Source organism: Gallus gallus, chromosome 12 (assembly GCF_016699485.2).
Source record: "Gallus gallus isolate bGalGal1 chromosome 12, bGalGal1.mat.broiler.GRCg7b, whole genome shotgun sequence".
Classification (NCBI taxonomy): domain Eukaryota; kingdom Metazoa; phylum Chordata; class Aves; order Galliformes; family Phasianidae; genus Gallus; species Gallus gallus.
In genome coordinates this window covers 6235159-6250383 of record NC_052543.1, presented here as the reverse complement: position 1 = coordinate 6250383, position 15225 = coordinate 6235159, and the positions used below count along the sequence as shown (strand labels likewise).

The 15225-nt window shown below is 48.8% G+C and overlaps 1 protein-coding gene and 1 long non-coding RNA gene across 3 annotated transcripts in view; one reads left to right on the top strand and one right to left on the bottom strand.

The window, feature by feature from the left end:
* Positions 1–15225, bottom strand: part of LOC112533383 — a 212600-nt gene that overhangs the window by 26547 nt on the left and 170828 nt on the right. Inside the window, exon 3 of one of the 2 annotated variants that reach the window (XR_006931346.1) lies at positions 3171–3248. This is a non-coding gene — a long non-coding RNA (uncharacterized LOC112533383). Of the gene's footprint in view, positions 1–3170; positions 3366–15225 lie in introns of those variants that run through there. The other variant, XR_003077508.3, reaches the window with a different exon arrangement.
* The window catches only part of WNT7A (Wnt family member 7A), a 36447-nt gene continuing 21899 nt past the window's right edge, over positions 678–15225 (top strand). The window contains exons 1-3 of the mRNA NM_204292.3: positions 678–1510; positions 2255–2481; positions 12662–12933. Of these exons, the coding sequence (NP_989623.1) occupies positions 1440–1510; positions 2255–2481; positions 12662–12933 (570 nt within the window). The 5' untranslated portion in view covers positions 678–1439. The remainder of the gene's footprint in view (positions 1511–2254; positions 2482–12661; positions 12934–15225) is intronic.

Here is a 15225-nt window from a genome sequence, read left to right as displayed (position 1 = left end):
CGGGGGGGGGGGCGGTGGAGGAGGTCGCGAAGAGCCCTCCGTCCGCTTTCCCTGGAGCAACCTCGTCTGCAGCCCTCCGCCCCGCCGCCGTCCCCGCTTTTGGGGCGCCCCGCGGAGGTGTCTGCGCGGCTTTCCAGCGCGGATCCCGGGCACGTTTTATTGCTTTTTGTTTTGTTTTGTTTTCAGAAAAACACTATCAGCAGAACAATTCCAGCACCACACCCCTGTTATCATTTAGGTAACCTCCCTGTTAGAAATATTTTAAGTGGATAATAAAATAGCCGCCACATCCGCGCAAATTCCCGCAACGAGGAGCGGCGATACTCCTCTCGGCCGCCCCGTGCGCGTCCCGCGGGGCCGGGGCATCCCGCGGACACGCGGCGCTCCCCGCTCTGCCGCTGCCGGGGCTGTCCCTATCGCTGTCATCGGCGGAACGGACGGACGGAGCGGGAAAGGCGCTCCAGGTGCGCGGACGGGGCGCGCGGTTGACGAAGGGCACCGTTCTCGCCCGCTGCGGGGACGCTGCGGGTGCCCTGGGCTCGCCCCGCGCCGCTCCACTTCGGCCGGGCAGCCGGGAGGGAGAGGAGCGGCGAGTTACGCGCGTGGAGGCAGAGCGAGGGGAGGAGCGTGGGGTTGCCGCGAGAGCATAAAACCGGCCCGAGGTGCTGAGCGGCCCCGGAGCGGGCGGCCGCCGCGGGTCAAGCGAAGCTCCTGCCCCGTGCCAGCAGCAGCGGGTGCGGTGCGGTGCGGTGCGGTGCGGTGCGGGCCCGGCACGGCGGCCCCATGCCGCCCGGCGCCCCGCGGCCAGCAGGGCGCACCGCCGGGGCAGCCCACGGGGCGCCCCCTGGTGCCACCCCGCCGCGTCCACGCCGCCTTTCCCCGGGCCGTGCCCTTCGGAGGAGCCGTGCCCTCCGCCCGAGGAGGATCGCTGTGAGCCTCCTGGCAAGCAGGTGATCTGTTTGCCATTTCTCGTTACCCTTCTTCCCACCTCCCCCGCCTTTCTTCCCCCCCGGCTGGACAACTCCCTCCTTTGGAGAACACGCCCAAGTAGCTGAAGAAGAGAGAAAGGGAGGAAAAGAAAAAAAGAGAGAGACAGGGAGATAGTTAACATTGAACCTGGGGGGAAAGCCCGGAGCCGCCGGCGCTCGGGAGGATCCCGCAGCCCCGTACATCGCCGGCAATAAAGCGCTGCGTGTGACAGGCATACAAATCCGGGAGCGAAGGAAAGGCGGCGAGAGGGGCAGAGCGCAGCCCCGCGGGGCCATGCTCGGCGGCCCCGGGCAGACCCCGGCAGGCAGCGGCGGGCGGCGCGGGGCGCGGCGGGGGCTGCCCCGGTCGGGCGCAGTGCCGTGACCCGGCCCGGAGCGGGGAGCGACCCGGCCCAGCAGCGCCGCGGGCATCATTTCGCATGTTGGGCTGAGACACGGCAAGCAAGGAATATGAACAGGAAAACAAGGCGCTGGATTTTCCACATCTTCCTGAGCCTGGGGATTGTGTATATCAAGATCGGGTAAGTAACTTTTTTTTTTTCTCTCTCTTTTTTTTTTTTTTCGCCTTTTATAACAATTGCGCTCCCTCTCGCTCTCAGCCTAACCTGCCCAGACCTGTTACTATTTAACTCGGGAAGTCTCAAAAAACCCGGTGGCGGCGATCACGATGATTTTGTAAGAGACAGGTAGAGCCCCCGCGCCTCTGAGCGACCCTCGGGGCGCAGCCCGCACGGGGTGAAGCGGCGGCCGGGCACCGAGCGGAGCAGGTGGGACCCGGAGGGGCCCGGCTCCTTCCGTGCCCGGCGCGGGGTGCCCCGGCCGCCCCCGACCCGTCGCTACCTGCGCTCGGGGCGGTCCCGCTCCCACGCACGGAACGCCGCACGCGCGGGGCAGCAGCGGGTCGCGGCGCTGCCCTCCAGGTGCGCCCGGCCGCGGGGCAGGGCGCGTGGGCTCTTCCCCTCCCTCTGACTGTTCGACGGGAGAGTCAGAACCCTCCCAGCCCGGTGCCTGTGCGTGGCCCGGGCACGCAACGCTGTTGCATGCGCTTGAATTTACGAATGAGGAAGTTGGGTCCCGTTTTGGCAGGAGCCCACGCGCTTCTTATCTCCGCTTTAGCCGGGGAGAGAGCGAGGGAGAGGGAAGCGGCATGGGGAAAGGCGGGGGCTTTCCGGGGGCACCTGCCGGCGCCGGGCTCCGCGACACCGCACCGCGTCTGCCTCCGGGACGAGCCTCCCCGCAGCCACCTCGGTCTTTTGTCGTTGCAGGGGTTTTTCCTCTGTGGTGGCCCTGGGAGCCAGCATCATCTGCAACAAGATCCCGGGTCTCGCCCCCCGGCAGCGGGCGATCTGCCAGAGCAGGCCCGACGCTATTATCGTCATCGGGGAAGGGTCCCAGATGGGCATCAACGAGTGCCAGTTCCAGTTTCGCAATGGGCGCTGGAACTGCTCTGCCCTGGGAGAGAGGACCGTCTTCGGCAAGGAGCTGAAAGTGGGTACGTTGCCTCTCTACTAGCTGTTGGCCGGCCCCATCCATGTGGCTCTGAGAGGGCACACACTGGGGGGCACGGGCACGGCTGTGGGAGTTGGGAGAAGGCAGCCTGCACGCATCGCTTGTGTCTGTGTACCTGAGCATGTGAAAAAGGTGCATGGTTCTGGTTAAAGGCAGCGGTCTGAGGCTGAATGCTGAGTGGGGTTAGAATTGCACTGCTGGGGTGCGGAGCCCTCAGCGGTGATTCTGGCCTGAGGTTTCTACCTGTTAGGACAGAGGTCCAGCAATCATAAGATTCATCGTAAGAGATTTTTACTGTGTGAAATAGTGACTCTGTAGTGACTCCCACCAGGAAGAAGTGGGTATGCTGCAGTTTGATGTCAGGGTGTTTGCAACAGGACTGTTCCAATCAACAGTTAGAAGATCCCATTTCCATCTTTTGCAGTTGTGGCAACAGTACAAAACAGATTGGAATTCCTAACTAAAATGGCATTGGTAATGATAAACACGAGTGTCTGAGGAAACAGAGCTGAGGCTAAAACTCTCATGGCCCTGTACTGCAGAATGCTAGACAGGGTAGAGGAGCTTACTCAATAGATTACGCAGCACATAAAGCACAAAGAGAGAGGAAAAATATTTTCCAAATACAGGTATAGTCATTTTCAGGGCCACAACAGAAAGCCCATCACTCACAGTGTGCCATTCCACGTCCAGAAGGTGAAGTTGGGATCTGTGGTTTCCAGCTTCGAGATCTCTCTGCCTCCTCCCCATCTGGAAGGTAGATACAAAAACCACAGAGCCAGTCAAGCAGTGCTTTGCGTGATGGAAAACACGGATGTTCTGTGAGAACCCCAAAGAGTTCTACAACAGCTATGGGTTTTGGCATACAGGGAAACCCTCCAAGACCGGACTGCCTTCCAGGCACCATTCAGTCATATATGGACAAATGGCAGGATCTGGCCCTAGAGCCCCATTCCTGGCATTCCTGCAAAGAGACAGTATTGCCACTCTGCTTGGGAAAGCCCAAGAATGCTTGGCATTAACTGAACACTATTTTATCACGTGTGCACATTGATAGGCATATTTTCCAATACCTTGAGGTACTTAAGGAAAGAACACAAAGAGAGAGAGAAAAAAAAAAGCTAAATTTTCAAGTCCGGTGTGAGCTACAGGTCTTTCAACACCTGTGATAATCAAACACAGTGAGTCAAGTAGGGTACGTGAAAACCACACTGCCCGACATTGTGAAACATCTGAAAATGGGCCATTTATTCAGATTAGCTCATGCTTTCTGTTCCTTGAGCTGAGCTGTTCCTGTCAGTGATCCATGCAAGTATTTGCCACTTATGTTGGTGAAGAGTCCATTTGGATGGCTGACAGGTTTGGGCTCATTTAGTCTAAGAGTAAGATTTCCTTAAGCAGAAAATGTGAAAAGGATTTCTTCTCTAGCAAATCATACAAGCGCGGAGTTATTGTGGTCTGTTGCATAAACAGGCACTCAGTTCTTCCACCCCTCCCAAAACTGAATTATTTAGCTAGTGGGTTATATTTAGGTCCTTTTAAAGAAAGTCAATATTGAAGGAAGTAGACTTTGATCTGTCTTTGAGGTGATAACTCTTAATACGTTCTATCTACCCATTACGATGCTAAGATGGATAGGGCAGATTCATCGCTGGTTTCAGAACGGAGTCAAGTGTTGAACATCATCCAAATTATAAAACTCATTTAAGGAATAAGCAAAACTTCAAATTTAAACAGCTTATGCATTTACTTTTAAAAATAACGTTCAATAAAAGTCAAAAAGGGTTTGAGATCTGCAGTGGTGAATCTTACATACATGCGTGGTGCCTCAAATTCTAGGGCCCCCAAACTCCATGAAATACTGCATGAACTGCTCCTGCTCAGGTTGTCTCCTTGTTCCTCTGCTCTTTATCAGTTGGCATATGTAAAGCCCTACAATATCTGACACAAATCAACTTTCTACGGCTATAAGGAAAAAGTATCCGTTTCCCAGATTTCTCTCTCTTAAGATCTCAGTGTAGGGGTGTGCTTTGGGCTACCAGTCACAAAAATGTAGGCTAACATTTGATTGTGGTTAAGAAGGGTAACTCCTATGTGCCACAAAGCCAGAAGTCAAATTTGGTGCCCCCAAACAGGAGATGAGGCCCATGTGCCTTACCTTAAACAAGAGAGACAGAGATGTGCAGCATGGAGAGCCATGCAGCCTATAGGACATACTTGAAGCTACAAGAACAAGCCAGGTCACCCTTAGGGCAAATACACTGCATCTCATTGCATCCTTCTCCTTTCTCCTTTTTTTTTTTTAAACTTGTATAAGTTTAATTAGTAGCAACAGCTCTTGCTTCTCAGCCCTTTCACACAGTGTGTGTTACAAAATACCACTCAGATGGCAACTAAAGCATTAGCACCTTCTATAGCATTCAGAGGCTGGCAGTGTTTCCCGGCCAGCTGTACCCTTGCAGCAGTTACCTTGGAGGTGCACAGGTGCCTTTGTCTTGTTGCTGGCGGTGGAATTGGGGCACATGACCTCATCCCACTTGCTCCTCTGGGTGGCTGCGCTGGGACGAGAGCAGCACTGATGCACTTGCTCTAAGATTAGGCTATGACTTCAGAATGACAGTAATGTGGCTCTCCTTGCCGCCGTGCTGCTGAGCGCGTGCAGCAGGCAAATTCTAATATCAATCTGGGAGGATGTGCTTAGGTAACTCTTACGCTAATAGGATTTGTGTGTATGTTATTCCATGCAAATAAGTTACTTTGGAAACTGTGTATTGCTCTGAATCCCAGCCCATGATTCCGATGGCACACCGAGCCACATCTCTTTAAAACCAGATTTCATTACTTTCACCTTTACTGGGTGATCTAGTTTATGAATGCTATGCAAACATACCCAGATTATTCAGGTTCCCTCCCTCACGCTGCAGGGTGATTCAGGAGGCCTAATTTCTCCCAGTGGCTCTGCCCCATGGGCTGAGGGACCTCAGCACTCCTCCTCCTCTCTGTTTCTCTTTTCCCATTTTTAAAATGGCAACAGGGATACTAGCCTTGGGGAAACCCTTTGAAGTCTGCAGAAAGAAAGCATCAAACAACATTTTCCTTTTCTTCTTGGTAGCATACGTGTCTGCGTATTTTAACAAATTTACATTTCATCTGTCTTCCAGTGATGATTTAGATGTAGAGTTACAGTTAGTTAGACATCGCTTCAATTAATCCATACTTCATACAGAGCGTCTCCACTCATTATAGGCTGCTTCCAACCAGTACACAGCCTATGCACTCTGTTTCTTGTGTCACTTTTATCTGGTTTGTCCTTCAAAAGAGAGATTCTTCCCTACTGACACACCACGGATATCTTATCACGACAGCTGGTGGCAATAGTGCCAATAATATGAAGAGAAAGAGCAGTAAAAGTGACATCAGTTTACTCCAGACTTGGTCCAGTTACAACAGGAAATTATAACGTTGCAATCAAGGTTAACACAAGGAATTTTTCTAGACAATTCTGTGGAAATCTTATTAATAATGTAAAGTCGCAGAGAGAATTTTTAAATAACCACGGAGATGATGCAATGTTTCAATTATGGAGACACTTGAAACCAAGTACATTTGTGACAGCGGTCAGCACTTCTATTCCCAAAGACGGCCACAGTCAAAACGCAAAGTTTTAAAGCAGGATAGACAAGGAAACTCCCACCCACCCCTGCCCAGGTAAAATATGCTTCAAAGCTGGAGTACGTGAGCAACCAGAGTGCCTTTGGCAGAATCTGCCTGTCAGCTTTGGGCTCAGATGGATCTCAGCAAGAGCAGGTGCTATGGTGAGGGCTGCGTTGCCCATCCTGGAGTGTGCTGCCAGGTGCTCAACAATAAGTTCACCATTTGTGGCAGTGATGCATCAGGGTATAAACAGGGAGTAACTCTCAATAATTCCTTCAGGATGGCTGTGCTTTTCATGGCATGCAGAGGGAAAAAAGGCAAAGCTTTTGAGGTCGTAATGGAACATCGCTGTCACTATTCAATGAGACTCTCATGAAAATTTTCCAATACAAACTGTTTGACTGTATCAAAGTGACAGAGGAAAGTGGGAACTCATGTCAGTGTGGATCTATGAGAAGAAAGGTGGCACAGCCCTGTGGAAGCTGTCATGAGCCCTGCATGGGAGAGGCTGAAAGGAGTCATCCAAGGGGATGAAGATACAGTGGTGGTCCCTGAAGAACCTTACAACAAATCTGGTTTCAACCAGGTATTCATCCTGGACTTAGTGAAGTCCACTGATTCTTTGGTTTCTTTTACATTGGAAAGCTTTTCAGTATAACCCCCTGATGCCTCCACCCATCTGACACTGCTCATGTCAGTAAGGCTGAAATCAAAAGAAGGCTCCACGTGAATGAACTGGCCTTAAAACTCTTGGCCCAGCAGGCCAGCTCAGCACCAGCCTGCACTGTGGGCAGTGCCTTGGCTCAGGGGTCAGTGCAGGCATGTCCAGATGTTCACATTAGTGCTGTAGAGGCTGATAATGTTTCTTAATACAGTCTACTTTTAGCAACTGTCCCACAAGCCAAACTTCAATGAGCTTGCTCAGCAGCTGCCACTTAGGAAGCATCTCCTTTTCTAGTGTGCAAAAAGAGCAAGTTCTTGTTCATTCTCCTTTGTGGTCTGGTCTGGTTAAAAGAAACACTGTAAAACCTAATTTTGTTATTGTTATAAATAGAGGAACTTTTGCAAAGATCCCAGTACAGGTGTGTTCAAAAAGTGGTTCCATCCTCAGTCATCGTGTTGAGCTTTTTGATTTTAAGTGCTGGCATAGTCTCTTGTGTCAGGTTCAGACTGTCCGACTCTTTAAGTTACAAAATAAGACTTCAGGGGGATAATCACAGGTAAATCAACATGGAAATGCTTGCTGTTTTCATATTGCACAGATTCCATGCACAAGTCTGTGGGACACCAGGTAGTGCTGCTGCACTATCCAAAGAGGTCAATATTTGAAGAGAGTTTGATAAATTGGGAACCAGTGGCTAACCTTGTGATACATGGAGGCTCTGAGAGATACAGAAAATAAATACTGTGATTAACAGGAACCTTTTTAACTAATCACGTAGGGCCAGGATTTGCATTTTTTGTGCAAAGTTTCCAACCCCTGAAACCAGTTTCTAATGTCAGTATCTTGCACGTGAACAGTTATTTGCAGGCAAAACAGAAGGCCTGGCTGAAATATGGCCTGATCATCCAAACCCCAGCACGCTGCTCTATGCCAAAAAGTCAATCTTTCTAAGCAGGGACTGTCATGGTAAGATAAAACGTTGCCCCAAGGTCACTGTAGTTGGAATTCCCATCAGAAGGTTTTCATACCTGCCTTCAGACGTGTCTTGTGAGTACATGTTTCAGAGCAACGAAAAGATTGCATTTCCTTCGGAAGGCAGAAGACTCTCCTCCTGCAGGGTCAGTACTTGGGCTTTTCCAAAAGGACATAGCAGTGTGGAGGGATCAAGGCTGTCTGAAAAGGGGAGACTGCTGTTTGAACCCCAAGATCCTGGCTGTGATTTGGGTAATGCACGTACCCTGAGCAGTAACTTTACAAGCTTAAGGATCATATTTTAAAAAATAGATACTATATCTGGGCTGCCTTTGCCCTAAGAATCTCCACTGTTGGAGGACCAAACTTCAGCTTGTGAAAGCGGGCAGCAATTAACCCCCTCGCAGACTGAGATGTCTTTTAGAGCAACTCTAATGTACAGGCACTAATCTTCTCAGAGAACGTTCTGCCAATTTATAAGGATCTGCCATTTTTCTTTCAAGGGAGTATTTTAAGGGTACCAAACTGCTCCAAACTTTGAGCCATTAAGAAAAGGAGGAAGGAAAAAAAAAGAAGGGGATATTTCAATGATTTTAAGGTACTATTTGTATCGCTGACAAATGTTGGGTTAAAGAAAGATGTAAAAAAAACAACCAAATCTCCAAGACCATACATCGTCTATCAAGAGAGGAGGAGGCACACCCCAAAGCAGGCACAGGATGAGTTCTGCTCTTAGTTTTTACTCATTATGAATTATGACCTTCATAGAGAGAGGTGAAGTAATGCTAGCTATGGCACATAATTGGCAAGGTACGTTGTATTTTCCATCTTTGTATTTTCACAATCATATTTCAGCTCATGTCACTGCCGATAACTCCCTCTTTGACCCTTTGGCTTTAAATAGCAGAAAATACATCCCATGTTTTCCAGTGAGATAAATAGAAATTTGTCTTTTTTATTTCACAGCTCAGTCAGTGATCAGGGCCAGGCTGTTCTACACTGAAGAGGTACCCAATGGATGAGCACTTGCTGCCTTCCTGCAAGTCAAGCCTGCCCCATGTCTTGCAGGCTTAGGCCCTGTTTCCCATGCACCACCAAGTTATTTTGCCTCTTTTTAAAACAGCTTCTCATTTTTCATCAGCACAAATGAAGGCTTTTAATTAAAAGACTGAAGATTAAATGTAAGAAAATTAAGCTAGCTGAATTAATACCAGAATGCAGACTCTTTGAGCCAATACACAGGTGCTTGCTGATCAGTCAAACATAAAAACATGAGCAAAGATGTGCTTGTGAGCATTGCAGCATTAATGCTCAGTGACAGGAGAGTTACCCATGCTGGTAATATCTACATTTTCACTTATTTGTAATACTCTTCTTGCTTCCCCTTCTGACACCTGATCGCCTGTGGTGGTGGTGGTGGCCTGGGCAGATCTCAGTTAAAGAGCTTGGGGTTCCCCATGCCCACTGAGATGGTCAGAGGGCTGGAGCACCTCTCGTATGAGGGAAGGTTAAGGGAACTGGAATTGTTTAACTTGGAGAAGAGAAGGCTCTGGGCAGACCTCATTGAGGCCTTCCAGTACTTGAACAGAGCATATAAACAGGAGGGGGATGGCTGTTTACAAGGGTGGATAGTGATAGGACAAGGGGGAATGGTTTTAAACTGAGACATGGGAAGTTTAGGTTAGATATTAGGAAGACGTTTTTCATCCAGAGGGTGGTGACGCACTGGAACAGGTTGCCCAAGGAGGCTGTGGATGCCCCATCCCTGGAGGCATTCAAGGCCAGGCTGGATGTAGTTCTGAGCAGCCTGGTCTGGTGGTTGGTGACCCTGCACATAGCAGGGGGGTTGAAACTCGATGATCATTGTGGTCCCTTTCAACCCAGGCCACTCTATGATTCTATGCTATCTAGTAAGGGGTATAAAGACAAGACTCCAGTGCTTTGGAGGGTGGATTGCATTGTGGCCTGGAGTTGCAGGAGCACTGGAAGTCTTGGATGCCATGCTACCACCATCAAAGCAACAGAGCTGCTGCAGCACACTGTTCAGTGGGGGAGAGGGAATTTGTTTGCAGTGGGTACAGTGTGTATACTGTGTAAGTCCAGAAAAGACAGAGAGCAGGGGGATGTTTGTGTCTAACATGTGAAGAACAGCCTCCGTGCTTGCCCAGCACTGCAGCACTCATTCAGACTGCTCTGGATGGGGAATGGAGCCAGGCAGATGTCAGCACCCAGCTTGTGCCAGCCAAGTGCTGATGGGTGGCAGCGGTGCCTCGGGCACAGAGTGCCTGTCTCTGTCCCAGCCAGCCACAGCACATCCCCACTGAGCTCCAGCATCACTTGTGATAGTACCACACTTTATACCCGGCAGTGCTGCCATGGTTGGAAAGCCCGGTGGGATCACCAGCCTAGGGAGGGACAGGACAGCTTCTGAAAGCCGGCCAGACTCCTCTCCGAAGTTTCTCACATCTGAGTTCAGCTTGGGTGTGTGCTCAGCCTTTGCTCATCGTAGGCAATAGGAAAGCGGAGCCATTTGGGAGCAGGAAGGATGGCTAGCTCACAGGTGGCTCTGGGGCTGCCCTCCCTTCCCCCTTGCTTTCTGAAGTTTTTCAGCAATTTCTGCAGGGCTGACAGCACAGGTGGGGGGAAGATCCCCCAACCACCCACTGGCAGCTCATGTTGTGCTGAACCTCCTCAAACACTCTTTGAACAGATCCGGTGTCTGGGATCGTGGTTTGTACCAGTCCCCCACTAAAATCAATTGAACTGTTTGTTACATGCATTAAAGAATTATTATTACTATTCTTATTTTTAAATCATAGATTTAAAATAAGTTGAAGTTTAAGGATTAATTTAGTGGGAACTGAGTGCAAGATGAATTAATTCCTGGGCCTCCACCGAGTGGTGCTAGCTAATGGGTCAGGAGATTGTTGAAGAGACAGTTGTAGCTGCTCATGCCAGTGAGTAACATTTTATTTAAACAATCTCCAAAAGGTCTTTCCTGATCTCACTGCTGAAAACACGCAGTGTACTTTTCCAGCTACTGTCTGACCTTTCTGTCTAGCTAGAGAAGGCAATGACTGCACATTAGGGTTTTTCTGCACCTTTTCAGTTCCATAAAAGAGAGCAATCCTTGACATTGCTGTCAGCCCACTGACTACTATCTGTTTTTACTAGGGAAGAACTGTTTTCCTTGTTCTGGTCATTGGCCAATGTGGGCTGAACGTCTCACAGAGCATGGTGCACTGCTGTCAGTTCTTTTCCCTTTACCCTTTCCTTATCCTGTATTTTCCTCCCATCCCCAGCAACAACCTGGCAGAAGCACACATTTGCACCTTATCTCCTGCTTCGCTAGCTTTCTTCATCCTCCTGACACAGGAGTGCTCTTCCCTTCTATTGAGTATTTTGTGATGCGACAGTCACCATTATCTACAGTTAAAATATATACGAGAGAATCTGAGAATCTCAGTATTGCGTTGATATCAAAGCTAACAGCATGATCTTGAATTTTTTACTGAATTTTAAGATGAAATTGAAGGCACAGATGCACACAGAATGTTTAGGCTAAAAAAAAAAAAAAAAGAAAGAAAATAAAGAAGGGTCCAATTATTCCCCCAAAGTTCTGGCTTCCGCAAATTGTATCGGGTCACTTCCAAAACTGGTTCATCTTTGGGAATCCAGAATGGATGAGGCTGTGCCTTCCAACCTCTGCATGTGCTGAGATCAGTCCGGAGCAGGACCTCCCTTGTCAGCATCCGCAGGGTGACAGAGCTGCCTGCAAGGAGCCTGTTAAAGCAGTGCTTCCCACTGAGATCCTCTGCTGAAATTAGAAGTCCAGGATTACTATTTGTAATCTAAAATTGGCAGGAAAACACATGTTCTCACGCTTATCCCGTTTAGTAACAAAAATCATGTTATGCTAAAACAGCATCACAGAAGAGGTTCGGAGTGGACTATCCCCACACCTACCCTATTTGCTGACACTTCTGGGAGCTAGACAGGCTTAAAAAGGCAAACTTCAACTCAGAACCATTTTCTGATGCTGCCCCACTCTTGCAGTCCCACGACATGGAAACCTGGTGTAGTGCATTGCCTCTTTGAGGAGGGGCTTCTGAGCAGAGAAACTGCGACTGCTCGTCGTACCCTCCCTGTTTACCACTGAGTGCATTTTTCATTATGCTCTGCTTAAAATAGTGAGGATGTTGCTACAGATAAGGTGGAGCAGAGTGAGAAAGATGCCACAGCTTGTCCTTGTGCCTTCTGTCTGGCCTTGTGGCTGCGCAGGGGCACTCAGAGCACTGCTCACATACACTTAAAGCCAAGGGTTTCTGTTCCATGTTCAGATGTTCATAAAACGACACCAGCTCTAGAAAGCCTCACCTGCCAAGTCTGCAGTTACAGTTCAACATTTTATGACTTACTTTGAGGAGTCTTTTCATAGTGTCCAATTCCTGACTACAGGTTCCATAATAAACACGGTCCTATTTCTAGGTTGATTTTAAGAAAAGTTGGATATGGTGGTTGTTTCACTCCCCAGTTCCACCTGTTTTCTTTTTATTTCCTTCTTGAGCTCGAGCATTTTCCTCCCTTTTTGCTAAGGAGAGTTCAGTTTGACTACTTCTAATTCCATTTGGAAATGCACATACAAGTTGCCTGAATAATACATTGTCTCCTACTGCCTTAAGCAGAACTACCATTTCAGACAGTGAACATCCACAGAAATCAATACTTAGAAGAGCAGAGACCTGCTTATGCGTGCAGATTTGCAGCACTCTAATAATAGCCATCTGATGTTTGCACTGCAGGAACTTGCCTGTCTCTTCTGACTCATGTCCCCACGCTGTGCCATGCACTTACAGCACTGCTGTCATTTCAGGTAGCAGAGAAGCAGCCTTCACCTACGCCATCATTGCTGCCGGAGTAGCCCACGCCATCACGGCTGCCTGCACACAGGGAAACCTGAGCGACTGTGGCTGTGACAAAGAGAAGCAGGGACAGTACCACAAGGAGGAAGGATGGAAATGGGGCGGCTGCTCCGCCGACATCAGATACGGAATAGGATTCGCCAAAGTGTTTGTGGATGCCCGGGAGATTAAGCAGAACGCGCGGACGCTGATGAACCTGCACAACAATGAGGCCGGGCGCAAGGTAGGTCCCCTGCACCCCTGGGACTCAGCCTGAAAGGCCCAGCCATGTCCTGCACCATGCCATGTGCTGCAGTGTGCTCCAGTGCCCGGGTCATGGCGCAGTGGGCACGTGGGCACCTCTGCAGGGGACACGGGCTGGTAGGGCCATCTGTCTGCCAACTGTTTGTCTGAATGTTGCTCTTTGCAGTTGTAAAAAGAAAAAGCAAACAGACATTTTAACTGGAAAGTCAAATGGTTCTTACGCTAAAAAGCTCGCCTGCTACTGTGTGGGTGAATGGGATTCCCGTCAGGTTCAGACATGAACTTCTCTCTCATTTAAAAAGGGATCATTTTCAACCCAACTGCTTAAACCTTGCTCTTTGTGTGAGGACTACCTCTAAAAGAGAAAAACACTTGAGCACAACGGCCACAGCCTCACTGTCACACACATTCAGTTACTGTTTTGCACTGCACTCCGCCCCTTTCCCATGCTTTGGGAGGGGGTTGCTGCCAGCAGCTCTCACAGCAGCAGCGTTGGGGAAGGCATTAACCCAGCAGCCCCACATGCGTGTGCCCTGCCTGCTCTGGGAGCTGCCTGCCCTGGCTGTGCTGCCTTTGCCTCTTGCTGTGTGCACCCATCCAGCCCCGGCCCAACACAGGAGTGACCATCTCGTTAATCCCATCTTCCACAGCTTCCTGCTTTCCTAGCTCTGTTTTACTTTCTCTGCTGCTTGCGGTTCTGTGCATTAATCCTCATTTTAGCATTATCTTAGTGTGACTTAGAAGCAAATGGGAGAAGGAAGTTAGGAACAGCAATTAATTTGTGGATACTATTTTTGTTGTGGTAATTACCTGTAGGCTCTGAGACATCTCCACTTAGGTACATACGCTGGAGTGAAGCAGATGGTATTGAAAATAAGCTATTTCCAACCCAAACAGAAGCTGAATCTTTTCTTTTTTGTGTAGTACGACTGTAGTAGTTTTACAGGTCAGATTATGTCCTCTGTCCCTGGAGGTTTTCCAGAAGCGTGTAGATGTAGCACTGAGGGATGTGGTTTAGTGGGCATGGTGGTGATGGTTTGATGGTTGGACTGGATGTTCATAGTGGTCTTTTCCAACCTTAATGATTCTATGTTTCTTACACTGCCCGGTATCCCAAGAGCTGGGGTCTTGCTCTCTAGTGCAAACACGATACTTCAAACCATCAGAGCTGACCATAAATACTGGTGAATCAAATGACTGGAGGTTCGGTGACTATACTACTTGGCTTCTGGTGGAATAAAGATGCATATGGAAGAGCCTAGTGGAACATCAAGACCTAAACTGCCCTGCCATAGAGGCACAAACCCACAGAAATCGGAACTAGCAGAGCTTCAGTTCAGTGGGAGAGCTACTTTTCTGAACGGGCTGCTTTTATTCAGTAGGTGACAGCAGTAAAACATTTGCAACAAGTGACACACCAGCCTATAAGGACTGAAAATACAAATAGAATGAGCTGCTGTCTTTGAAGATTATTTCAAATGTAAAGCTCAAAGATAGAGCAAAAAAAAAAAGTTGGTTTCAGTACTTCATTGTATTTTTGGCTCCACTGTCACCTAGGCATGGAGTCAGGGCAGAGGAGGAACTGGTCCTTGTGAAGGCAAAGCATCCAGCAGCCTCCCCAGAAGACAGGAGCTCCTTGCTTCTCACCTAGGAATGCGCAGTTCACTTTCCTAAAAGTATATGCCTGGAAGATTCAGCTCTGCACATTGTTATCTGGGAGAACAGTGGCTGTGCTATCTCTGGCGATCTGCCATTTCTCCAGCAGGCTCAGGAACTGTTCTGATCTAGAGATATTTCTACGCTTCTTCCTGCATCCCTTACAGAGCAAAATTACTGATCTTTGTTAGAACAAATCTCTGTTGGAAATCTTCAGGGAAAAGAAAGAGTAACATGGCTGAGAAGAGGCATGTTACTCCACCAACCTGCAGAGAATGAATAAATGATGTTTTTGCTAGAGAGATTCCTTTCAGGCTTTTCACTTATGTGAAAGATCACAGTATTTACAGACAATTGGCAGAGAGAGGCCATTACAGATATTTGGCAAGCTGGGTCTCACAACCTAACCCTTTCACAACAAAGACCGTCTTGTTTTGAGGTGGAACTCTCTCTTTTGGAGCAATACGGATCTTATCAGCCTCCACACAATCTATTCTTGGTGGCTTTCCTCTGGGCTATAAATTCTTGTCTAGTTTTACTTGCCCATGGCAAGGTTTTTGATGATATTTATGCACCTAGGAGACAGACTGGCACCTACTGGGCTTCCAAAAATAAA